Source organism: Equus asinus, chromosome 12 (assembly GCF_041296235.1).
Source record: "Equus asinus isolate D_3611 breed Donkey chromosome 12, EquAss-T2T_v2, whole genome shotgun sequence".
In the NCBI taxonomy this organism is placed as follows: Eukaryota; Metazoa; Chordata; class Mammalia; order Perissodactyla; family Equidae; genus Equus; species Equus asinus.
In genome coordinates, this window is record NC_091801.1 from 16,089,309 (window position 1) to 16,116,204 (window position 26,896).

Genomic DNA, 26,896 nt, shown 5'->3' on the forward strand with positions numbered 1-26,896 from the left:
GGTTAAAAACAGGCTGCTTCTAAGCCTGATCCAGCTAGATCCAGCCTTTAGGCATGTCTTGTTTGGCTTATGTTACGTTTCAAAATTCAGGAGATTTCAAATAAAATTTTTGTATTTCTGGCTTCTTTTAAAAGGTCAGAAGACCTGATGATACTGGATCTACATTTCTGCATGGCAAAAATTAGTTGGAGCTCAGCAGTTGCTCCTTGCTTTAGATGGGGAACTTTTAATTTCAAGTTCACCACAATCCCCACCATTCCCTATTGTCTTATACAGAAACTGCTTTACATTATTTGCTTAATTCCCAAAGAAGGTATTTGTGATTATAGCCCTTGATTTATGTTGTTTAGATTTTTATTTCTTCTTTGCTACTGGCTCCACAAGAACCAAATCTGGAGAGGTAGATGGAAGGGGGACGATACGAGGGAGAAATGATAAAGTCACTGAACATGTACACACTCTTAAAATGAAAAACAAAACAAAACAACAACAGAAAAACAGGATTGGAAAGAATGGGTCTACGCATGTGAAGTGGACCCAAAACCTGTGACCGGGGCAAGTTCGCGTGCTTACCCTTTCCACAGAATCATCCACCGACATCAATGTCTGAAGCCTTTTGCGGTGTAGAACATTTGTAAATTCCATGTGGATGGGCAGCATGGGTCCCGTGTACTGCATAATCCAGTGTTTATCCATATTTGGTGCATAGTTATAACTAGGAGTTCTGAAAATATCCAGAAAGGAATCTTATTATATATTTTTCAGTCGTTTAGAGGAATATCTCAAGTTAAAGACTGTGAAATGCATAATCATTTAAGAAAGATAATTTAGACACTGCTAAAGTATTTTTCTCTCCCACGTATCTTCTCTCTGTGTTTGTAAGAAGATCTGAAGTCTTCACCACCCCAAACAACACACATCCTCTGAAGGTATATGGATTCAAACTTAGAAAACGAAGATTGGCAGCTAAAAATGTAATTAGTGCAAGTTCATTTGGGTTCATTGAATAAAATGTGTAAAAATACACCAAGATGATTATGGTTATGTTACAAATCTACAGATAAAACTCTGTAGCGTAGAAGGGAATGTTCTCATGGTGATATTAACTCATAAACTTTTATTGCTAATTAGGCTATTAAATATAGTCACAAATATGTGGAATGATAATGAATCTTAATTTCAACATTTTTTCTCTTGAATTTATTAGAGTTTTTTTTATTGATCCCTTACATATCTAGTCTCTATGAGTTTTTCTCATTCCTAACCTTGTACATAGACACCATTAATTTACTTGGATTTGCTGGAATTATAACCAACTCTACTTCTGCAATATACATGTTTACCAATAAAGCTGTTCATATTATAGACAAATCAATATAGGTGCAAGGCATAATTTGTGCTCACCACAAGGAAGTGGGTGCTAGTGTTCATGGACAGGTCGATTCAAGCCTATATTTAATCCACTGCAGAGATCCAAGTGGTGTCCCATACATTCCATTGGGAACCCACAAAATGTGTCACCTTCCTTTGAAGTCTTACCTAACTCCCTCAGACATTAGATGCTGCCACCTCAAGCTTCCGAAACACACAATTATGCTAGAGCAATTCTCACACTGAGGATGGCTTGTTTATATTGGACCTTTCCAGCAGACTATAATGGACTTGAATGTTCTCCTTAGATGTTATTAAGCCTACAGAGGTTGTTTAATATTAAAAACTTAATGAGTATGTGCTGTATGTCAGGTATTGTGCTAAGTTTTTTATATACGTTAACTCATTTAATTATCTCAGCTGTTCTGGGACAGAGGTGTATCATTCTCCTTTTACAGCTGAGAAAAGGGAGGGCTAGCAAAGGGAAATCACGTCCTCAGATCAACAAAGTCAGCAGGTGGGAGAATCAGGACTCGATTTCAAACCCATTAGCTTTAATAAAATGAAAGAAAAGTGAAGTGATGGGGTTTCCTATCCCTGAGATTGCTTTTCACGTGAACCATAACTTTGCAAATAGCCAGTCTCACAGAACACGCCACATTCTACATTGACTGAGAAATCTGATAAACAGTCTGTTCTGGGGACGGTCCCATCAGTGAAAGACCATGGATAATGATGACAGAAGGTGCCCCCATGCCACCATTTATATTACAAAAACTAGACAAACAATCAGTCACTGTGAGCCCAGAGAATCCTGGAGCCTTGACCTTACACACCACCTGTCCCACTGAGGTGCAAATTTTCAGTGGGGTAAACCTGGAGTTTTGGAGATACATGATTGTATACTGGGGCATTTCCATGCACACCAAGCCAAATAAATGAAACCTGTTACTATAAAATTTTTTCTTCCAATGGATTTGCAGAACCTCTCTTTTGATAGTTGAAAATGCTATTTTGGGACCATTGGCTTCCTGGCACGAAAAGTTACCCTGATGATCCATGTGGATGCTGGTTAACTAGCAAAAGTGCAAGAGCACAAATGCCAATATAACACTGAACTACACATCTATCTGTCTATCTACCTATCTATCCAATCTGTCTACCTTCTATCTATACAGGTATCTAAATCTATATATCTATATCTATCACTTAAAAGTGCCTAGAAGAGAGGAAGCACATGAGTTTCCTACATGAGCCAATAAACAAATACATTCCATATAAGTACCTGTGAAAACATCCTGTAGCATTAAAAGACAAACAAGCTCTCCAGGTATCACCTGCAATTCTTTTTTTTTTTTTTTTTTTGGTGAGGAAGATGGGCCCTGAGCTAACATCTGTTGCCAATCTCCCTCTTTTTGCTTCAGGGAGATTGTCCCTGAGCTAACATTGGTGACAATCTTCCTCGATTTTGCATGTGGGATGCTGCCAGAGTGTGGCTTGATGAACAGTGTGCAGGTCTGCGCCTGGGACACGAACCCGTGAACCTGGGCTGCTGAAGCAGTGTGTGTGAACTTAACCACTACACCACTGGGTTGGCCCCTGCAATTCTTTTTAAGAGAAACTTTCAATATAAACTTTCTTCTTCTTACCAAGAAGAAGACTCATGAACCAAATGGTCCTATTTTTTGGCCTGAAAGCGTTCCTCATATCTCAAAGTGAACCACGGGCTGAATCAGACTCTCGTATCTCAGGAACTTGTGCAGTAGGAAAGGACTTAAGCCTGTGTTTCTTATCCTTCAGGCAGCATGTTGAGTTACAAACAGGATTAGATTAAGAGGCTGAAGAGGAGGAGAGAGGCGGCTTCTAAATCCCATTGGAAAGGGGTTTTCACCCGTGGGGGTAGTTTGAGGTCAGAGAAATATAGGAAGTTGGTGGTGAAAGTCCCTTAGCCATTTACTGATACCTGCCCTGAGAAAGAATACGGCTATAAAAGATCACACAGGGTTGCTTTATAACACCCAAACATCCTCCTCTTATTGCCTTTGATGTCGGTTCACCTTAATTTTAAAATAAATCTATCTGGTTGACTTGTTTAAAACCACAAAACCTCAACACAAATAAAAATTGCAATAGGGAACCAAAATGCAGGCTCAGAGTGGACGAATCACATCCTCCGCTGGTTACCTTGATGTGCTTGGCACAGCTCCACCTCGCTTTGAGGAACAGAGGAGGTTGCAGCAAATTACAAGTCTCAAATTGGACTCCCGGATTTACAGAATGACATATGCGAAATCTGGCTTGTATTAAAAGGGAGAGTTCAGGTCTGTTGTCAAAGCCGTCTCCCCAGGCCCCCTTTGCAAAAAATTTCTCGATGTGGGAGATGACCCCTGCTCTGGGGATGAAATCCCAGGTGGCGTCTCAGCAGGAGGCGTGGAGGGGGGTATGCATTTGCCTTTTAAAGGAAGACAGGCTGCCACTGCTTCCCACAGAACAGCAACTGTTCAGGGTCCTGCAGGTGGAAGGTCGAGGGTCGCTGGAATTGACAACATTGTTGAAAAGTGATCTTTTGCCAAAGACCTGTGGTCGCCTCCTGCTGGGGTCTGCCGAATTCCTGGAAGATGCAGCCTTCTGTCCCCCTGTGATAATTAAGGCTTCTTCCCTAGCTAAGAATTGACTTACAGTTATTCAAACAGGGCTGGAGCTGTCGGCTGGAACAGAAGCCACTGAAAGAAGCAGGTAGCTTTTTAGGGAAAAGTGGAAAACCACATATCCCATTGTTCCAGAATGTTTTGGAATCAGACCCGAATTTTCATCCCAGACCTGTTCCTTACTAGCGTGTGATCTTGGGCAATTTTTTCCCTTAAGCCTCTGTTTCCTCATCTATATAATGGGAATAACAACTTCAAGGAGTTCTTGGGAGAGTTGAAAGAGATTTCAGCGACTCCGGAGAACAAATCCTGGGGCCACGCATACGCATACTTACAGGTAGCTGGGAAAGACTTTATCATTTAATTGCTCAGGTGATTGCTGTGGCGACCCTGAGGGGTAGGTAGGGCATCTTATTCCCATTTTACAAAGGACACAGTAAAGTGTGGAGGTGGCTCCTTCCATGACATCACATTGACCAGAGTCCTGAACCACAGTGGGCAAGAAGCACCTCAGAATCCCAGTCACTGGAAGAATTGATCCATATATTTTTTTCTATCAAAAGGAAGTCCGGAAATTCTCAGCCTTCATCCCGATTTAAAACACTAGCCACTTCCGCTCCCCATTCAGATGCCTCCCACCAGCGGCTGAGAGTCTCCTTTGTTGCAAACACGGAATACAGTCTGATACTCCCAGGCACACTGGAGGCATCAGTGAAAAGGTAGACGACGCTGGCGATTTGCTTTCAAACTGAGAGGCCAAAGGACCAAATTGTTGTTTTGAGTTTCTGTTGCTTTCTTAAAAAAAAAACAAAACCCAAAACAAAAATCTGTGTCAGTTACAAATTCACGTGCCTGGTCTGTAAGGCTTTCTGTTTTCTGTTCAAATACATGTTTTGCCCAGAACTTGCACTCCAGACCTTCTTCTATCAAGAAAATACACCTGTGACCCTCAATAGACTATTCCTAAATCTAAAAAGGTCCACCTCTCCCGGGAAGCCTTCCCTGCTTATTGCTTTTCTCTAGGCATTAGTTTGGATTATTGCTGAGCGCACCAGATCACAACTCTTTTAGACAACTGCATTCGTAAATTCAACTCACCATCAGTGCCAATTCTTTCTGGGCTGTGATATTCTTTCTAGCTTTGCTTACTGACATAACAGGAATAAGAATTCTGAAAATCAATAATGTCACCTTTCTTTTTGATGGGTGGCTATTTTAGGAGAATAATTCTTACTAGCAAAGAAACAGTTTTAAGAAACGCATGTGTTCTATACGAAATGCACACTTGCGGAACTGCAAAGAGCTTAGCAGTTCATTTGTGCTGCTGACTGAACGCCTTTGCTGTCACCCCAGGGAAAACGAATATATTTCTAGTGTGTTACATTTGAACATGTGTTCTCTTCATTTGTTATTTAGTCTCAAACAACAACAAAAACCCTAATGACCTAACTCTTAAAGGGTGTTATTGGTAGCAGGACCATCATTCTCTGAGAAATGAAATAGGTCTCAATTCCCAGAATAAGCTAGTTATCCAGATTTAAGACATACACTTAAAGCATTAAATTGGAAATTCTATACTTAATCTCCCAAGCCACACCATCTCAGCTTTCACTAAAATTGAACTTATTTAATTGACTTTGTGGAGATATTCCCCACCTGAGTTCAAATGTCTTTAGGTAGGTAACATTTGAACACATGCAGAATAATACCAAGTGATCTTGATTATAGGTATATCATAAAACTAATTTAAAGGGTCTTCTAACGATGCTGCAAACTCCAATTAGGATTATGCAAGTATATACACAGGAACCACTTCTAATTCTGTGACTGTGATGGGTCCTGAGCAATTTGGTGTAATGGGAAGATCCCCTGGGTGCAAGAAAGCCGAGTTTTGGCTCCAGCTTTGTCCTTATCTACTTATATGACCTGGGCAAAGTCATTTGATTCTCTTTCTTTTAATAGACTTTGGGCTTTCATTTTTCAATCTAAAAATTTATGGAATTCTACTATCTCTAGGTGTCCTTTTAATTCAGAAAACTGATTGTTTAACTATTTTTATACTATTTTTAAAAATGTTTTAATGTCAGCTAGTTGGTGGGGTTAACATGTTTATTCATTTGCTAAACAAAAACGTATTGTGCAATTAACAAGACAGGAGCCATGCTCACCGGCACTGGGGGGTGGAGGTGAAACATTTTGTCCGGCCTTCAGGAAAGTGCTGTCCTGCATAACTCCAGGACTCCACTCACACGGGATTTTGTGTGAATGCTGCCCCGTGGTGTTGTGCAATGTGACTTCAGGGATATGGGTAAATAGCCGGTGCAATAGGATAGTAGGAACCAACAGAGAGAAGAACAAAGTAGGAACACAGGAAAGGGAGCAATAAGTTCTGCCCAAATCAGAAATTTTTATGGAGAATTTAAAATTCTCTCATCTTTGAAAGAATTTCATTTTACGAATTTGTGGAAGAAATGAAGTAAAAACACACAAAATTCTTTTTAAGGCAAGACATTTCTTTCCAACGTTACTTAACAAAGGTGTTTCAAACACTTTGTTCTGAGGCATATGCAGAGGCAGATTCCCTCTGACAGGCTATGTTCATGCAGAAGCTCCACTTCCAGAATGATTCTTGCAAGTCAGTGGATGGGCATTGTTCTACCAAGATTTTAGATTTCATTTGAATCTGTGTGTGTGTGTCATACACATTTCCGGGTGTGGGAAGAAAACTGTTGAACTGAAACAAAACATTTTTTTAAGTTGATAGGGGCATAGTTGGTAGCAAGGTGACAAGGGAGTCTCTTAGCTTCCTATAGAATCATCGGGTAGGTAAATGGAATCTACTTTCCTAGCATGGCTGTTGACCACAGGTGCATATTATCACATCGGGAGAGAAGTGAGGATACAGCATCACTATGAGGATACTGGGGAGATCATTTACTGAAAAGTACAGTGGGGTCTTAGCCACAGTGAAGGGCTTCACGATAAGGATTATTATGTGTATTGTTGTGACGGAGGCTTCCTCACATTTCTCAGAGGTCACCTGAGTGACCAAGCTACTGTCCAATGAAACTGTGCCTCCTGTCACCAGCGGTTGATAATCTGCTCGCATTCTTAGTTGGTTGGCATAACCTCTAGCCTCAGTTTGTAAAGCCAACAGGCCAGTGTTGGACTGGCTTCCTTCCTTTGTTGGGAACGGCAAACACCGTGGAAACACGATACGTTCACTCCATGCTGAGAGGGTCAGACAGCTATCACCCAAGGCCGGATGAAAGGCATCTGGATAAAGCTTGACCACCAAGGAAGGCGACCTAAAGGAAAGTGTTCACATTACTTGGGTCTCCCCAACAGGGGGGAGTCTGCAGCATCTTGCTCTGTTTTCCTAGGGCCTGCCAAATATTCCTGCAAACTACTGAACTTTTTGCATCCCTTCGCTTGAATGTGTTGCTAATGTTTTTGCTGGGGAAACTGGCCACTCAAGAGCGCTGTGCACCACAATTGGCAGTTTGTCTTGAATTTGTCTCCCTCCTTTTGTCTGCAGACTGAACTGTGAACCTATGCAGTCACTCGCAGTGACAAGAGACACATACTGACTTCTCCAGCCCCTTCCTCCAGCGGCAGCTGGGGAGATCTTTATAGCAAAAGTGCCAGGAACTCAAGGCTTCCAAGGGCTGTGGGGAGACACAATGGATCTCCACATTCTAGGTGCACTGAAGCTCAAGGCTTAGCAGCCAATAGAAGCTGAATCGCTCCTCCAACTACACGAATTTTCATTTTCTAAGGCTACGGGTGTTCTCCAAACTGGCACTTGCCCATAGCACACATTTTGCACCTGGAAGAGATAACACAGCCCAGATTGGTGCTTATCCCGTCTGTGTTTTGAGAAGGGCCAGGTGCGAGAGGCTCATCACAATGTGGGTCTTAGCTTGTCAAGAGATTTGGCGTGTCACAACAGGCAAGCATCAACTTGTCATTGGTCTAGCTGCTTCCCCGAAACATTAAGTTGAACCAAATGAAACTGAACTTTTTGTAGGTCAAGAAAGATCAAATCAAGAAAGAACAGTTTTACTTGGTTCTTCTTAATTCTTGTTGATGAACAAGAATCAACATTTATGAAGTAGCTTCAACATCCCAGGCCCTCTGTGGGGACATTAGCTATGCTGCCTTAATTTTCATTCATGACATCAGGTCAAGGTGCTAGTATTACCTCTTTTTACAGATGACACAATGGAGTTTCTGAGAGGTTGAAGAATTATCTGTAGGCTTGGTGAGGCTGAGATAGGAATGCCTCTAAGGCCTGAATATTTTCACTCTGCTGTGTGTAGATTTTGCCTTATAGAATTGCCAGTAAGGCACACAGGCGGTTCATTTGAACTAAAAGGTAATAACTGAAATTGTCTGCATGTGGAAATGACTGAGTCACATATTATGTCACTACTCTGTGAAATGGCCTGCAGTGACTCTGCTGACGGTGATGTACAAATTCACCGAAGGCCTCAATATTCTGCTCGTTTCCCTTTCTAGCGTTATTCCCTGTTATTTTCCTTGCACCCATTCTCCACTTCCCAGGTCATATCTTAGATCACCTCACTTACATGGCGACCCCTTGTCCGAGCCACATTCTCTTCCTGAAATTGTTTATCCGATCTGTAGAATCAGCAGCAGAAATTTTACCCATCGTTGGAGGCCCACTTTGAATGCCTCCTGGGCTATTAAGTTTTTCTGGGTCCCCAAAAGATGTGAACACTTCTTGCTCCAAAGTTCTACAGCCCCTTGAATGCCTGCTCAATTCCTTACTGCTTCTGGTCCTACCGGGGAGAGGGCTATTTGCACACTTGCCCATCTTCCCCTTAGAGCAGGGGTTGGGGGCAAACTTATTCTGTAAAGGATCATACAGCAAATATTTTAGGCGTTGAGGCCATATGGTATCTACCACAGCTACTCAACTCTGCTGTCGTATTGCGAAAGCAGCCATAGACAATACCTAAATGAATGGGCATGGCTGTGTTCCAATAAAATTTATTAATAAAAACTGGTGGCAAGCTGGATTTGACCCCAGTATGCCAACCCATGTCCTAGCTTATTGGTTCTCCACTGTTAGCAGTCGTGTCTTCCTCATGTCTGTATCCCTGCTGTGTTGTATAGAGTCCACAGGTGGCACTCATAAATATTTGTGGAACTAAGAATTTGGAATTACTGGAATCAGAGATGCTATTTTTCAGCTATCGGTGAGGCCCTGAGAACTCTGCAGATTCCTCTCCTCCTGCGATTGTTGTCTGTGCATGCCACTGAGCTGTCAGAACCTCTGACCTGCGGCTGATTTTGCTGTAGGCTCAGGACCTTGCCTTGAAGCTTCAAAGGCAGACTGACTTCTAAGGAGCCATAAAACACCACACTGTGTCAACTCCTTCTCCTCAAACTCGGGAAAACACCAGTAAGTTTTAGAAAGTCACTGTAGGCTGAGATTCTGCTAGTGCAACAAAGGAAGCTACACGAAATGATCTCTGATTCCAAAGAAAAGGGAATGGTGAGTAATGGGCTATGGAAGAAGCCCACGAAGACCTTTTCCTTTCATTGAACCGGCTAGTTACTAAATTTGTAACGATCTATAAGGGAGAGACACTCGCCACTCTCGGGCTTCATTCATAAACGTAGTTGCATGATTCTATGTAGGTTACATCTTCAGAGGCTTATATATCTATCTAAAATACAACAGCTCATCCAGACCATATTCCCCAGGTGCTGGGGCAACCTTCTTTATTTGTTGACGATATTTTATGCATCAAAACACTTCCATCCTCCAAGTTCTTGGGCATCCTCAGTAGGTTCTCCACCCTGGCTTCATATTTATTATTAGCTCCTGTCCTCAGTCAGCTCTGCCCTCCTTCCTTCTTTCTAAATTGCTTGATATGCTAGAGATGACCTAAATACCACTGACCAGGAGCCATTAGTCTATTAGTTATAATATAATACAAAAAAGAATATAAAGAACATATACGGGGATATATACGTAATAAGGGATATGTAATGACCAGCAACTAGAGTGCCTTCAGTACGTACTTATCTCTTTTCATATGGAAGTACCTTTAATCTATTTTCTTTCTGTCTGGGATCATGGCTACAAAATCATTGTGGATGAAAAGGGATGGCATTTAAGCACAAACAGATTAAGAACCAATTTTGGAGGTTTAGTGATGAAGGAAACAGAGACCAATTCCCTATTGCCTACCTCTCTTTCAGCACACACAGGGCCAACTGCTCTGCGCGGAAGACTGCATATTATTGCAATGGATGGGAAGAAAATGTGTTGACAGAGTAAAAAACAAAATCATGTCGTTTGCTGCCAAGGCATCCAGACTTTTCCACCCTTGGCTAGTGAGAATTACAAGCATAATCCAGCACTCTGCTCTCTGTCTCGGCCCCGACGCCGTCAGCCCTCTGTGCCTCCCCACCCCCGCCTCTCCAAGGCCCCTGCCTCTCGGAAAGAAACAGCAGGTTATTTTAAAGCCGTGGCCTGAGAAGGCTTCTTGGGCAAGTCCACTCAAGCTGCTTTCTGCAGGAATCCTAATTGCACATCTGCAGCAAAGCTGCTAGAGTACTCGCCTAGAAAACAAACCCATGTTTCTATAACCAGACCGGGGTCGCCCCTCTGCTGCTATGAAAAGCATACTATCTGATCATCATTTTTATTAGATCACACTCATGCATATTATTTAAGACAACTGATGGGAACTCTTGATAAAAATCGCCCCCATTCACCCTGTGTGCTTCTTTCTTTCCATTGAGCTACTTACAAATGTTGGAAACATGAGTCTTAATCAGACCACCTAGACAAGCCCTTGATTTCAGGCCCGGTGGCAGAAGCCGGTGTTCCTGCCCTGCGGAGATGCAGTGGGGAAGGAAATGGGGGAGGGGGAGGAGCGGGGTGAGGAGCAGGTCCCAGAGCTGATATTACTCACATGTGTTGGGAAGCATTGGGGTACAGTTTTGAAAACTGTGGGGCCGAGTCCTCGGGGCCGTGGGGCGCCGCGTGGCTGATCACCATCATAATGGGCCTATGGGGATACATTCTCTTAGACATTTTGAAGTAATTAATGCTCTCGTTAGTGATTAAGTCTGTGAAGTAGTCCTGAAACATACATTTGACACAAAACAAAAATTACAAAAGGTGACATTCATCAGATCACATTTGAATATTGCTTTCCTCAGAAGCATCTCACTGAGTGAAGATGTAAGGTCTAAAGCAGGGAGGGGTGCTGAACTTCCCAAGACAGCAGAACATCTTCCGGAACAGAGAAAATCGGTTGCCAGGTACTTACTAGGGTTGGTAGCTTGGGAACATGCAAAAAATTTATTTTAAGTAATGCACAATTTAGCAATGAGGAAAGAAAAAATTCAAGTCCTGTTTGCCCAAGATAATGATCAGATCTGGCAATCCAAATGCTAGAGCTTGAAACACCGGATACATTTTTCCTTCTCGGCTTTCATTGATGTAATCCGTTGACAAAAAATTTAATTACTTCAAGGGCAGGAAACACCCACGCCCACTACAAATTCACAGTTGCAGAACACACACACACACACACACACAAGCACACATGCACATAAATGCACAAACAAAAGAATAGATCTTTTCTTTCAATTAAAAATTCACCTGTAGGAATTACGCAAATTGCTAATGAAAACTGTGGCCAAAATGTGGGTGCACAGGGAAAAGCTGCAACATCTTATTAATTAATTGACTTGAAACCCTCAGTATGGGAAGCGGTTGATTTGTGCAGATTATACTCTGTTAATTGCACAACTAAAATGATACAGCTGCTGGGACTAGAGCCTGATTTGTTAATAAAATGACTTAACCCGCAGTCAAAGGGGCTGATGTAAGTCTATGAGGGGGAGGGAAGAAATGGAATGAAAAGGAAAGAAAAGATGAAAAACTAAATTAAACCACCTGTTTCCTCTAAGTGTGTATCATTGGCCTGAAGCGCCAGTATAAACTTTATTCCGAAAGCACCCGGGCAAGGTTTACAGTATCAGGGGCATCCAGGCATGACTAATCACATGTAGATTCAAGGACCAGAACAGCTGCAGAAGCAGTGCCCAAGGGACGAAATCTGTGTCACATGTCATTGTTAGGGCAAGTCCACAGGCTATCACCTTCTTCCATGGGAGTGTCTGTTTCATTCCTTTCCTCACTAAAAAAAGACATATTTTCTTTTCGGACACAGTTGTCTTTGACACTTAATCAGCTGTGATAATGAGCAAGTTACGCTGATTTAGTCTTTGGAGGGAATCTTGATTACTTTGCTCTCCTTAGGACAACAGGGAAAGAAAGGTTAATAGCTTGAACAAGGAGCGTGAAAAGCATCCCCACAGATAACAAATGAAAGCAGTGACAATTAGAGCACTTCGGAGGACGTTGCTCAATTCTGCCTCCAAGGTCCCCGCCAGCTCTCAACTTTGATGAGTCTGGAAACCTATTAGCAATGTTTGTGAACTCATTTGCATTCGTTGTTTTCTAAAGGATATGAGAGAGACTGACACCTTATCTCCCACCAGGTCCCTTGTGCTCAAATCAGGCCAAGCCTAAAGACAGCAACGTGCCAAAATTAAATCAAGGTCCCGTTTTCTGATTTCTACCAATGGCTCTTTCACAGCGAGCTATGCTAGATAGAGCAGATTCTTGGCTTCTTTTAGATAAATGAGGAAGAGATGGGTAAGGCTAGAAGGAAAGAGGATATTTTAGGCTAACGAGCAGGCTAAATTCAAAGATATTTTCCCCTTTACTCTTGTGATCTGAAAATTGCTTTAAATTGGCAATCACAGAAACTTTGTGAATTTTAAAAAAGTCTAATCTAGGATCCACTTGTTAAAGAACCACGGGACATGTCAATTTCAGTTTCTATGAACTGATTTGGAAATCCCAGGACTGATAGCCTTAGAGACTTGGGTGGACTCTAGCTGCTCCCGGGCAGGTGTCCTTGTCACATGTCTAAGCTTGGTCAGACAGAAGTAAAAACAAGGAATGTGGTTTCCCAATTTTTTGTTATTGCACTTGTCTGCTCTTATTCTTACATCTAAATCTGAAGCCAAAGACAAAATAGACTTTCACCCCAATGAGAAGCAAAACAATATGAGATGAGCATTTGATTATGTGGACACATCTAGAGGGGGAAAAAACAAAAATTATCACAAGACAGCGTGGAGGCATCTATGATTTTCTTGATGATACTTTCGTCAAAGGCTGATTGCCTTTCCACCTAATGAGGGGAAAAAAAATCACTATTCAAAGTCAGTGTTCCTTGAGAGTCTTTTCCTGCCTGGAGTTTAAAATTACCTTAAAATTTCTCATTCTAGCATTGTGAGAACATAGAGAGCCAATGTGGTGGATAGGTTAACTCACTGAAAATGGCTTTTCCCCATTATGCACGAAGTAAATTGATGCAGTGTGAAAGTGCCTGAAAATTACCTTTGCATAATCAAATCCATGCTTTTCTTTGATGCCATTGCGACAAACAGTGTAATTATAGAAACGAGAATTCTTGATTAATCCAAGCCATTCTCGCCACCCAGGAGGGATGTAGCTGCCGTTATATTCATTGAGGTATTTTCCAAAAAAGGCTGCAACGGGAAAAAAAGGATGATTTTCTCATATGAAGTGATTAATCATAAATCAATGCCTAAGTATGAGGTTATGACTTGAAAAGGAGACAGTAAAACAAAAGTTAACCCAGGTAATAGTGGATGCCAAAATAATATTAGCGTAATACTCAGATCCTTTGGCAAAGGGACACACACACATTTTCCTTTTGAATAAATAAAAGTAGCACCCAGGCACATGGATTATAGTTCAGTGAAGTCACCACGATGAGCATGGTACTGTGGGTGCGTCTGTTACTTGTGGCTCTACTGGGATAAAAGCAGAACGTACCCTTTTGTTAAGTTGATGTAACAGTCAGAGAAGTAGGTAGTGTGATTTTGGAATGCCACCTCTGGGCAAACATTGGAGAGCTGAAAGTTCAGTCTTTGTGATAAATAAGTTCCCTAACTTACTGTTTGGGAGTTGCGAATTATGACACTATTGAAAAGCTCGTCTTTGTTTTCCCATATCCAGAGAGTACAAATTTTCCCAATCAAGGAACTGTGGTAACCTCCATTTTTATGGGATGTGCTCAGAAGTTGTACGTCACATATATGTATTTTACCTCATCAGTGTTTACGTTATGTGTATTTTACAAAGGTGTATGTCTATTGTTGATGATAAAAAATTCTGGCAACGTAGAGTTACTACACGGATGACTAATTTTCATAGAATTATAGTATATAGAAGTGTATGTGCCACAAATGCTCCACTGCCCATTGAAAAGGCCACTGGAGAGACTTGACATTTGTAACTTTCACATCCCAGAAGGGCCACCGTGCTACAGGGCTGACTAATCCTTTCTGAGAGGGAAACTTCGAAAGGGGTCCTCTGTCAAAGATAACGATAGGAGAGGGCAAAGGGGAGAGAAAGGCAGGTTGGGAATTCAGGAACAAAATGGGTGGAAAATGGGTTAGATCTTGAAGTCGAAGACCTTATAACTATCAGAAGGGTAGCCAAAAACGTATTGTTGGCACACCTGAGAGAGAAAGAGGGTCTATTTGGAGTTATTGTAATTTCACCAGGAAAACAGGAATAAACAAGCACTATTATGGGTGAACCTAGTAGTTTTTTGGTCACCCTGTTAGCCATACACATAGCCTTCCTCTCAAGTATGAAGGACTAGAGAAAATTCTATTGTATGTACGTATATATAGGTATATGTATGTGTGTATGTGGTACATATTTTTACATATGTATATATGTATTGATACAGGAGCATGTCATACATACATACATACACACATGCATGCAAGTTTTAATTTTTCTGATTTTTAAAAGGCTGCAATCTTTCATTTTAGGGAGAGACCGCGTTCTGCGGCCAGCCAGATGACTTCCATGTCAAGGACACCTCCCAGCTTCATTAAGCAGGTTTTATAGGTGCTTCTACTTGCATCCATGAAGAAAGGTAGTTCCTGGATGACTGGCTTGAGATGATAAAAACAGATCCTAGAATGAGGTTCTTCATAGGTATTGCTCTTCAAGCACACATTTCTGAATCTTAAACTTATCCACCATTCATCCTTTCTGTCTCTTTATGGGACAGCTATTTAGTTTGCTTTCATCTTTGGTATGCAATGACCTGTAGAAGATCTTCATCTGAATGTTTCACTTGCCCCTTAATGCAGTCGTCTAAAAGGGGATTAATCATTTTCCCCTCCAAATTTACTTCTCTCCTCAGATGTCCTTTAGTTCTCTGAGTGGCACGATCACCTTCCTGGTTAACTAGGCTTGGCACCCGGGAGCCTTCCCTGACTCCATCTGCATCTCTGCTCCTCTTGCTGAGCAGTTGCCATCCCCTGTAGGTTCTACCTGGGTAATCGCTCTCGAACCTTCCCTCTTTCTCTGATACTTGACACCCCTCATGGATGCCCATAGTCTCCTGACTGGCCTTCCTAGCCACTGGCCACTTCTCACTACCACGTTCCTGAAGACCAGTTCGGTCACATCACCCTCTTCTCACAATCTTGGATGGACCCTCCCCACCTAGAGAATCAAGTTTAAGTTGAGAGCTTGCCATCCAAGAACTCCCTTGGGTCTGGACAAAATCCCTCTCTTTCCAACCCCGTCTTGCATTTCTGTTAATTCTCCCTCTCTCTAGCTAATGTGTTTCCTCTGGTTTCCATCTCTACCTCTGCTTGTGCGATTGTCTCCATTTTCTCCCTCTCTAGTATCAAGGCCAGAGCAGATGCCATTTCACTCCCAGTCTTTGCCCCAATCACACAGGAATTTGTCTCTGTGGCTCTAATGCCATCTTCTCTTTCTTTCTGGTGGTATAGTCACACTCATATGTAAGCCTAATACTTCTTAGACTGTAAGGTTATTGAGGGCAGACATTGTCTTTGCCTCATCCCCGTACTCCCCGCCCCCTATCCTTGAACATAGTGTACAGGCTCCATAATTTTTGTTCTTGAACTGGGGTTCCTGGGCCCCAATGTATTCTGAGTTCTTTAACATGTTCTAGACTTGTTAGAGTCTATTTTGTATTTTCACTTGAATTATAATTTTTTAAAGCAGATTTGGTCTAAATATTTTCATAGAATAGAGCTTCAGAATTGTTGAAGTTGGTTATTTCTCATTGAGTTTATTTTCTTCGAAGAGTTGAGTCAACTCTGAGCAACACGGCAATGTTTGTCTATTTGTTGAATGAATGTTTATATGTTGAATCTGCAAATGTGTGAGTCAATCAAGTGGTCAATTAGCCGAATGCCTACTGCTTGAGGATTCTGCCAGGGCCCGGGGACAGATGACGGGTATGGGACAAAGTGTCAGAGCGTCTCACGTCAGATATGACTCAGAATTTCCCTCTAAGCCAACTGCACACAGTAGGAATTCTAATGTGGGGTTCTTGTCTGCAGAGACTAACCATCTTTTCACATAGAACCACTAGATGATTTTCCTTTTCTGACAAAAGGCAATGGGACTTGGAGTCGCAGGCAGCGGACCAAGGCCACACCCCACCAACATTACTTCACAAGGGGACTGTTTCCAGGAACCTTCCACTTAATAACCTCAGACGCAGCTCTTTCCTCTGGCGTGCTCCTCATCCCTGGGGGTTTATTCCGTTTCTTTCTCCTTTTGTTTTCAAAGAAGTGAAAGAGCAGAGTGCTTTGGAATATGAACCTGGAGCCGGCCTGCTTGGGTTCCGAGCCTGGTCTGCTGCTTGCTACCTGTAAGTCCACAGCAAGTTATTTAACTCTCTCTGCTTTCAATTCCCCCTCTGTAAAAACATGAAGATGATAATAATCATAGTGGCAGGACTGTTGTCAGGATTACATGAGTTAATACATATGTAAAGTGCTTACCACAGTGCCTGGCACATAACAAGGGTTTTCTATGTGTATTATTATTAGCATCACCATTACCATTATCCTTTCAACTCCGTGTTCTGATTTTAAATAATCGGCCATTCTGTAGTGCAAGAACTCTTTGTTCCAGAGTTCTGCACTTGCATATTTGAAAACATCTCTTGACAGGTAACATATTTTTCTTCTCCAATCTGACTTATTTTGTCAACAAATTCTCTCCCATTCGACTTCCATTTTCCTGCTTAATAAGTTTCTAGATTTCTCCTGCTACTTTCCGCTTTGTTCTGTTTTTCCCTCTGGCAGCAGCCACGCCGAATCATTCCTGCCCTTCCCTCATTGTTTCATTCATTGGGTTATTTTGTACTGTTTTTTACCCATTGCCATGGCTCTTGCCCGTCCCTTAATTCTCTGCTTATAAACTATTCCTTCTAGTCTCTTCATAGTCCCGGTTACTCGCTTTAGAACTCCATCCGGGTTTTTGGTGTCTCTGTGTTAATGGAGTGTAAAAACGTAGTCAGTGTTCCAGATGTGCCCTCACCCATCACACTTGTTCCAAGAGAGTCCAGGACCTCATGTGTCACCATGTGGCACCCCAGTGTTGTCAGCTTCCAGTTACTCTGGCCTGTCTTGTTGCCTGGTGACATTGAGACTCATTTGTAATCACCCCTGGCCTCTTTCAGCATTATGTTTCCTGGCAGCGCTCTGCAATTGATTATCTGGGCTTCTAAATATTTTCCTCCAGATGTATTAAATCTCTTTCTCCCTCCCTAAGGTGAATTTCATTTTCTTGCCCATCTTGCCATTATATTATGCACAGTTTGAAGCTTTTCTATCCTTTGGCATTGGCAATTCAACTCAGCTTACTCCTATCTGAATCGGTCACTAACACACCATCTACCCGACCTTCTAGATCATTCTCTTCTCTGGGACACCATTAACGCTTCCCTTCACAGCTGTTTAAGAAGGTGGCAGGGGGTTGGGCAACAGGGAGAGAGATCAGAAAGATTATAATTACTGTTGACTTTAGGCCATGCAGCTTCAGTCCGGGACTGTCTTAGAAAAATTTCCTTGAACGATTTGAAGCAAAGGCATTTAACTTTAAGTCGGCAACAGCAGCTATGCAAAAGATTTCTGATGCTGTGGAGAATTTAAATCTTACTTAATGTAACAAATGATATACTAATTGAGCTTTTACTCCATTTAATTGCTAGGTTTGGGCTGGTAAGATTTCGCTGGTAGTAATTAAAAATATACATAACTTTGAAGAAAGTTTAAATTATGATTTACTCTTATGTCAACTTGCACATGAACCTGGTTTCTGCGACTAGATTGCAAGTCTACTGACGACAAGGATCTGACTTTCTATCTCTTAATATCTTAGTGTCTGGTGTACTAGATACAGCATACTCAACAATGTGGCTCAATAAATGGCATACGGTGGTATGCTATATCTTATGTTTATGTACTTATCAAAAATCTATAATACCATCATTCATAAAAATGACAACATTAGTTTGTCTTACTTTAGGGTAATTCTACATTTAAAAAAGTCTCATATTAGAGAATAAATAAATATACTTGCTATAGGTAGCATAAATAAATTTTGTAATGTAAAAAGACATGAAACTGGAAAATTGATTAATATATCTAAATTGTTTTGTTACAAAAGAATTCTTTCAAAAAGTTTAATTGTAGATCTCTATTAAATGTTGGCTCTTCCACCCCAGTGTTATGAAATAGAATTAGCATGACTAAAATTTAATTCATATGTGATTGTATGCATCCTGTGTTGTGATTATAATTCGAGCACTACAATTTTTAAATGAATCAATATAATAATTACAGTGATTATAATAAAATTACAATATACTTTTGGACAGGAAAGAACACTCAGGAATCATTCTAGTCCAATCTCTGCATTACATAGGTTGGAAAACTGGCCTGGACAAGTTCTCAAAACAAATTAAAGGCAGACCTGGGATGTGACTTCAGCTATCCTCAATCCTTGTTCAGGATTCTTTTCTATTACTTGGTGCTACTTCTCAAACATCAGTTATTACTTTTACATTAAAACTTATGCCAGGTTTTACATTCACGTCTATACCCTCACAAGAAATTTAAACTACATTTTTTTTTGAGCAGATAGGCAGGATGTTCATTTTTATGATAGATAATACAATATCATTCCCACTTCACTTGTCAGAACATAAAATGCAATAGACACGTTACTGTATTTTCCCCTTCTTGACATTTAAGCTGTTGTAGAGTCATATTTTCCATGAGTAAAGTTAGAAAAATTTACACTATAGCCAGTCCAAAAATATGCCTCAGTTCTGAAAAAGAAAAATCATGTCATACAATGGTAAGTATAATATTGGATCAATTCGATTCATTTACATCCATGTATTCTGGACGCCTCCCAAAATAAGCCTCTTAGTCATTTGTCTTCTCCGAGTTGTTCTTCATAAACCTGATTGCAGCTTTGTGTTTTTCTCTAGATGGATATTTATGTGGAATACATATTTCAGCTTCCTTCATTATTTTTCTTAGGTTCTCAGCTAAACGTTCCAAATAATGTGTTCATTATTAGGAAAACAATAAAATCTTTATATATTGGCTTTTTTCCCACCAGTTTAGTGGCTCATAAATAATTATGTTGGTTTAATACCTACTCACCAATTCTCTTAATTTCCTAAGATGCCTGTCATCATGATGTGCTTATTTGTGTATTTTCAAATGAGTCTCTGTCCCTGGATGGATCAATAATTATTGTTACAAAGACCTCTTTATGTTCTAATTGTCTGTGGCACTTCAATGTTTTCCCATCAAAGATAAGTTTAAATTATATAGATCTCTAACATTGCCAATTTAGTCTTCCAATTTTTAATTTTTTTGATTTAATGGACACATTAAAAATTTATTTTCCTGAGTGCATATCATTCTTTTTCTATTCCTAGCCAGGAATTTGGAAAAGTCTTTGCTTCCCTTAAAGAATTCCTTTTCTTCTGTAGGATGACTCAGTATAAATTCCATTATTACCTAAGCGTCTAGACCCCTGGGGAGAAGGTTGGCTTCAGAATCAGACTTAGTTTCCAGGAGCAATCTCCTCTCCCTGGGGAACACAACTAACTGAAGCACGCCCTCTGGGCTGCACCAAAGGTGCTGACAGTTGTCACTGGGAAAACCTTCTGGTGCGCAGTTTCCTCGTTCACCTAACCCCAAGGGTAGGATGGCATACAGAAAGAGCCCTCAAGACCAAGGTCCTGGCACCTGCTCTTCCCATTGGAACAACACATGTGTCACTTCAAAAGTCATCTTAATCTCGTGGGTCTAAGATTGTTCATCTGAAAATAAGGGAATGGAACCAAATTATTTTTGAGTTTTAGTCAAGTTTTTGTAATGCATAGGGTGGATACAGCATAGTTTAACTGGAACAAGTACCAGATACACCATTTCTCCAGAACTCATTCATCTTCTTTTCCCCCTTTCTTGATTTAGCCCTGAAACAAGTTAGCAAGCCCTAGTTGACCGCTCTAAGTACTGGCAGGGTTCTCTGTGTCACCCCGAATCTCTATTTCTTATGATCTCATGGCCGGCACTGTCCATATCAGTCTGGATACGGTGAAAGTTCTAACTGTCTGTGTTTCAACCCTCTGTGTCTCTATGTCTGCTGGTTATTAGTACTGTTGAGTCTATTCTAACTACTATTTATAAGGTTTCCACAGCCAATTTTTTCAGAAGTGGGTGTAGGTCCTTCTTCCTAGTCTGTCTTAGTCTGGAAGCTCCACTGAAACCTGTCCACCAGGGGTGACCCTGCTGGCATTTGAAATACTGATGGCGTAGCTTTCAGCATCACAGCAACACTCAGCCACCACAGTATGACAATCGATAGACAGTGGTGTGGTTCCCTGACCGGGAAACGAACCCTGGCCATGGCGGTGAGAGTGCCGAATCTTAACCACTAGACCACCAGGGCTGGCTCTATGTCTGCTAATAGGGATTAAATTGCAGAGAGCCTGGGAGTTGAAAGGCACTGACTTTACACAACACTTCTCATGAACAAAACACAATTTGGTGGTTAAAATCAGAAACCAGGCATTAGGGGACCATTTCTGATTTTGCTTCTGAGCTGGTCATACAATTTTTGAAATCCCCATCTTGGTTATAAAACAGAGCCAAGTACACTTGCTGGCTATGAACCCTCCAGGGATGTTTGATGGATTTGCAAATTGCTTTAGTGTTCTCAGATGAAAGGTGCTGTAAATTTAAATCACTGCTGTGAGAAAACACACTCAGGATAAGGCACTCTGAGCAGCCTAGTTTCTTTCCTAACCATAAGCAAACAGTCTTGAGATGCATGGGAGGAGCTTCTGTGAGCGTAGATTTTGAGATGCCTGTGAATGACGATGCTATCGTATTCAAAATCAATATTTTCATCTATAAATAACAAGTATTAAGTGCCCACAGGGTCCTCTGCAAAGCAAATGGCCACATATTTCCTGAGCCCAAGGGGAAACATTAATTTCATTTTTAAAGAGATTTGAGAGAATACATTATCCGAAATCCTTTACTTTTAAATCTTCAGAACAGAGAATCTGTAGACCTGAAAGTTATTTCCAACAAGCTTTAGCTTTAATGAAATCTTTAATTCTTATGAATAAGTCTAGGTGGTTCTGAAAAAAAAAAAAACATTTTTGTACTACAGCCCCCTTCTCAATATCCTGGCTTCCTTTCATGAAGAAAACCTCAGAAAACTCGAGGAGAGCATCTAAATGCTGAGAGAATAAAGGATTTGGAGGGCTACCTTACCAGAAGGAGCCTTGCGTCTTTCTTAGAAAGATTGGCGTGATGTTCATGACCCTTCTTGAAAGAGATCCCCAATTTTCAAAAGACCAACTAGCCAAAACCCTCTTGCTGCTCCATGTAGGTTAAACAATGATAGTAGGTGTAGCAATTGGGATGCCTTCTTTTCCTGGAAGATGGAGGAAAATATCCAAGACCTAAAAATAACCACAACTTAAGCTAAAGAAATTCCAAGTCTTATAAATTATGAATGAATCAATAATTGAATCAATAAGGTACATCTCCTTGGTTTATTCATTCAGTTATTAATTCAATCAATAATTTTGATCATCTATTGCACCCCCACCCTGGGGTAGGTGCTAGTCGTTTCAAAACACTTGATGATTACTCATTGGAATAATCAATAGGAATTTACCGTCTAAGATAAGCCTCAAGCTGTGCCATGATCCCTTGAGATTTGAGAGGTTGAGGTATGCAGGTAAACAGGATGAAAACTCTTCTGTTGCACGTTGTCCTGGAAAATTCCAATTGCTGGATGCTTTGATGGGTACAGCACTTTCATAAAGTGTCCACTGAGAATCATTCTGACTTTTCTCTAAGGGATTTCTTATCGGTACAGTCTTCCGAGTACAGAAGTAAGAGATGGGGAGGACACGGATACAGAAGAAAAGCCTAGACTTTCATTTAGAGACTTATTGGAACTTCATATATTTCATTACACAGTGCAGTTACCTGTGTCTAAGACATATTACCCATAAGTCCATTTCATGGGCTAGAAATTTCCTCCTTTCTTTACCTGTTCTGTAGCCAGTGTTGTTCAGGTATACAGCAAAAGTCCGAGGTTCATGCATCGCCTGCCACGAGGGTGAAGAGCAGTTCTCATTGTTGGTATAGACGTTGTGGTTGTGCACATATTTCCCGGTAAGCATGGAGGATCGGGAGGGGCAGCACATGGGCGTCGTCACAAAGGCATTAGTGAAGGTGGCCCCGCCGTGTTCCATTATCTTTCTCGTTTTGTTCATGACTTGCAGGGACCCTGAAAGGCACAGTTCCAGCATTGTTTAGCAGAGCGCGCCACACGAACGCCCATTTATGTCGTGTCACTCAGTGACTCTGTCCTCCTGATTTATTAATTTCCCTCTCTTGGCTTGAAGGAGTCTCTAATTTGACCAGCTCTCATTTCCAGAACAAACTTAAACATTTGGGATCCTACCATCTCAAGTATTTTGCAGAATAATAAACACGTTTCAGCTTCTTCTCTCCTTAATCACAAAGAAAAAAAATGCAGGCTAATCTGATAATTAAAGCTAGAATTTTAGATATGGAGCAGGTTCAAAGGCCAACAGCCCTTTGAAGATTACCGGTGAACAACAGCTTGTTACACAGAGGATCAAACTCCAGCCTACCACACATGCACAATGTTGGTGACAGTGCAGAGATGACCAGACAGTGTTTTAATCATATGAAATTAAAAGGGGAAAAAAAATTTCCCTTTTAAGCAGAAGTCCCTCAAAATGCCTGTATTTAATTAAGAAAAAAAGAAAAAGATCTTAATGTAACTTGGTACCCTCTAGCAAACTCATCACATACCTGCCAGTTTTTCTATCAGGATAGCACTGCCAGTTTATATTTTCACCTGTTTATATGTAATTTTAAAAGATAGATTGTTTGCTTTTGAAAGAACTATGATTCTATTGCACTCAGAAGTATTTACATGGTAGTAAAATATTCCATTTTAACTGTAAAGGATGAAATTATAACATCAGATTGCTGAGGAAGAAAAAAATTCTATTTCGATTACTCCATCCAGCCAAACACTGCAGCTGAAACACATCCAAACAGTGCAGAAAAAAAACTCAGGCCAGAATTCAATAGTCTTTTCAGGACTTGTCAAGAAATGCACTACAGAGCACCACAGCCAAGCCCATTGCATTTGAATCCCGGAGCCTCACATTTCCAACAGGTCCCACTTCTTCCAAAGAAAGGGGGAAAGTCTATGTAGTTTTCTAGCAAGGAAGGAAATCGTAATGCAAACCAGGCAAGCATTCAGAGCACAGGAGAGCATGCAACCGTCCAAAAAGCCACAGTTAGCCTGATTTTTTCACATACTAGCTTTTACCATTCACATGAAACATATGCAAACAGTAAGCAGGTTCTAATTGGGTCTCATTAGAGTCCCCTAAAATGTGCTTCAGTTAGGGGACTCCTAACTGTTTTTTCCCCTCGGGTTATCTTCAGGGGATCAAGCAACCTTTTTGTAATCAGTGAGTAACATGTAGGGAGCTCCCGTTTCATGCTGAACATTCTATCAACCTCAGCACTCTGGGCTGGTCCTCTAAGTGTAGCATTAACAAAAAGAATGGAAAATTCTCTGCGGCCTCTGGTCCTCAATACGAAACTATCTAGATGAGAACCAACATAGAAAAGTCGCTTGGGGATATTTGCAAAGCAACATACACATAGGAATGCAGATATAGCATAGCAGTATACACGAGGATCGAGGGGAGCCGAGTGAATGTTTAATAAGAGCTCCGAAATAAGACAGGAGGAGCAATGGAAGTAAAGGAGGAAGGAAAATGGGCAGAGTGTACTCTTGGCGCATGGGGAGGACGGTATGTGCCGTGCTCTGGAGGTGGGAAGAAGGAAGTGAAGTGACGAGGATGGCACACTGACTTTCTGGAATGAAAAAGAATATGGAGAATTCTCTTGATGAAATGTAGGAGGCAGAGATAGCAAATAGCTTGGAGGCTGCGCAGCCATATTTGGATTTGATAGAACTGACAGAATGAAGGCAGAATAGGTTCTCTGTCAAAGGCATGAACAGTATGGTGAGGTGTTGCTGTGGCAATGTGGCAACAGAGGTATACGATTGAGGAGGGAATAGGCTGGTCCATCAAGGGGACAGCCAAGAGGTCCCTGAAGCCGCCAGGCCATGAGGTGATGAGAACCTGAACTGTACTGGTCACTAAAACAGAGCAACTCTAGAAGCACGTAAGAGGCACTGTAATGCATCAGAAGGCTGAGTTAACTAATACCTCAAAGTTTTCATCATGGGAAGAAAGTTGGAAAAGTAGCTATTTCACTGTTGGTCAAGAAGTAACTAAAGAGAAATATGCCCTATAGAAGTAACTAATCAGAAATGTTGCATTTTATACTTGTGTTGGGAAATATATTTGCGTTGGGAGATCTAAGTGGCTTAGGCCACTGCCAAGGCATACAGGGGAAACATCCTGGAGGCAAACAGATGATGGAGACACAAGAGTGGGAAGGGAGTGAGATGTAGATGCTGATGTCTATTCACTAGTCCTCTCTCCTCTTTAGATTTCTGCAGCGGTTACTTACTATAGAATCTTGAATTTCAGGAAAACTCAGCAAACACTGTTGACGGATTCTCATTGCCTAATAGTCTCTTTGTTTCAAAGAATGAGCTCTCTGAGTGTCCTTTATGAGCCTAGCTGAACTCAAATAAAAAAAAAAAAAGGATGCAACTGGAAGCCATCTTCCAAGGTCCTGAATCGCAAAGCTGCCACCTCCAGTTTACAGATTCATTTGGACTGCAAATACTGGATGGTATGTGGAAATATGATCTAAGGTCAAATAATACAAAAACTGGGGCTAAAACTCAGCCCTATTCTTAATTTCTGGAACTACTCCAGCCAGGACACGCCTCTCATTCTAAGTATCACTCTCGTCTTAATTAACTGAGCTGATTGTGTTGAGGTCCTAAACCATCCCTCCAAATGCTCTGCTTCCAACCAGCCCACATGTCAAAGGGATCAATGAAGACATGGTCGCCGTAGTGACTGTAACCACTGCAGCTCCACCATTAGGGTTCCTGGGAGTGGGTATCTGGCTTGAAGTCTCTCCGTAAAGAGAAGATTCTCAGACAGTGCTCCTGTAACTTTAAAATCACTTGGAGAGCATGTTATATCAGAGAATTCTGGGCCCACCCTGAGATGCTGATGTAATAAGACCAGGGAAGGCCCGAGAATGTGCATTTCTAACAAGCTCCCTGGTGATGCTGACGCTGCTTGCCCATGGACCATACTTAGAGAAGTACTCTAGGTTGGATGCAGAATCAGGAAAGCCTAGGGCTGGAAGAGACTTTAGTAAGTGCCTCGTTTTGAGACATCTAAGTGGCTTAGGCCACTTCCAAGGCTCTAAGGTACTGCAGACAGGCAGAGGAAACACTGATTCTATACTTACTCTCAGCCAGGGTTCTCTGCTCAGTGCTTCACATGCATCAACTCATTTAATCCTGAAAATGACTCTTTGTAGTGGGTGCTATTGTTTATTATCCCCATATTACAGATGATAAAACCAAGGTGAAGAATGGTTACATAACAGGCCTAGGGCCACACAGACCCTCAGCAGCGGAACCCAGATATAAATGGAGGCAGTCAGCAAAGAGACCATGCTCTTAAACTACGCCTAGGATGAGTACCGGCTGTGACAGTGATGTTTTCAAGACTGAGAGACAGAAATGATGTCTGCTTATAGTCAAGGTATGTCTTACTTTCTGTCAACTCATATTGTGCTTCTCTGGCCTCTTAGGGGAGATACTAACAGACACTAACACCTGCCTCCTGCCCCCTCAGGGCGGAGGTGATCTTAGGTGCTCAGGACCAGGTGAGGGGTGCGTGGGCTGAGATGCATCTGTCTTCAGCTGCTGACAGCCACACTGGGGTCAAATGCTGCCTCCGATCTTGGTGAATTCTCTGGGTGGACAGAGAGGGTGGAATGCAGGAATCCTACCTCTTCTCTCTGCTGGGTTAGGATGCACAGTAAGGAAAGCACAAGGCACCTTCCTCTTTATGGCTGTGCAATGATTAATGTCAGCCAATAACCCTGCCACGCACTGCATCTATGGCCACTGTGATTACATCATTGATGTTTCATTGGGAAACTACTAAACACTATCTTGTAATCAAACTCATTGCTACTCATTTATGGCTGTTGAGAGTAGTGGACGGGACAATGTCCTGTCCCATAGTTGGAAGGGCTCAGTTTTGTTTTAAGCTGAAGTGACTCACCTCTCTGGGTTTCAGGCCTTTGGTGCCTAAAATGCAAATCATGCTGGTCCTTTGTTATAAGCACAATTATTTCATACGAATGATAGGAAGCCTAAG

At 41.5% G+C, this 26,896-nt stretch overlaps 1 protein-coding gene and 1 long non-coding RNA gene across 19 annotated transcripts in view; one reads left to right on the plus strand and one right to left on the minus strand.

The window, feature by feature from the left end:
- Positions 1-26,896, minus strand: part of SULF1 (sulfatase 1) — a 176,255-nt gene that overhangs the window by 45,855 nt on the left and 103,504 nt on the right. For 16 of the 18 annotated variants that reach the window (XM_070481121.1, XM_070481107.1, XM_070481122.1 and 13 more), the window contains 4 exons: positions 22,564-22,803; positions 13,486-13,637; positions 10,976-11,145; positions 574-724 (listed from right to left, as the gene is read on the minus strand). In XM_070481121.1, the coding sequence (XP_070337222.1) occupies positions 574-724; positions 10,976-11,145; positions 13,486-13,637; positions 22,564-22,803 (713 nt within the window). Of the gene's footprint in view, positions 1-573; positions 725-10,975; positions 11,146-13,485; positions 13,638-22,563; positions 22,804-26,896 lie in introns of those variants that run through there. The other 2 variants (XM_070481117.1, XM_070481125.1) reach the window with 1 other exon arrangement.
- LOC139039888 (uncharacterized) lies at positions 16,699-26,273 on the plus strand. The gene is made up of 2 exons (XR_011493167.1): positions 16,699-16,828; positions 26,079-26,273. It is a non-coding gene; the product is annotated as an uncharacterized lncRNA (long non-coding RNA).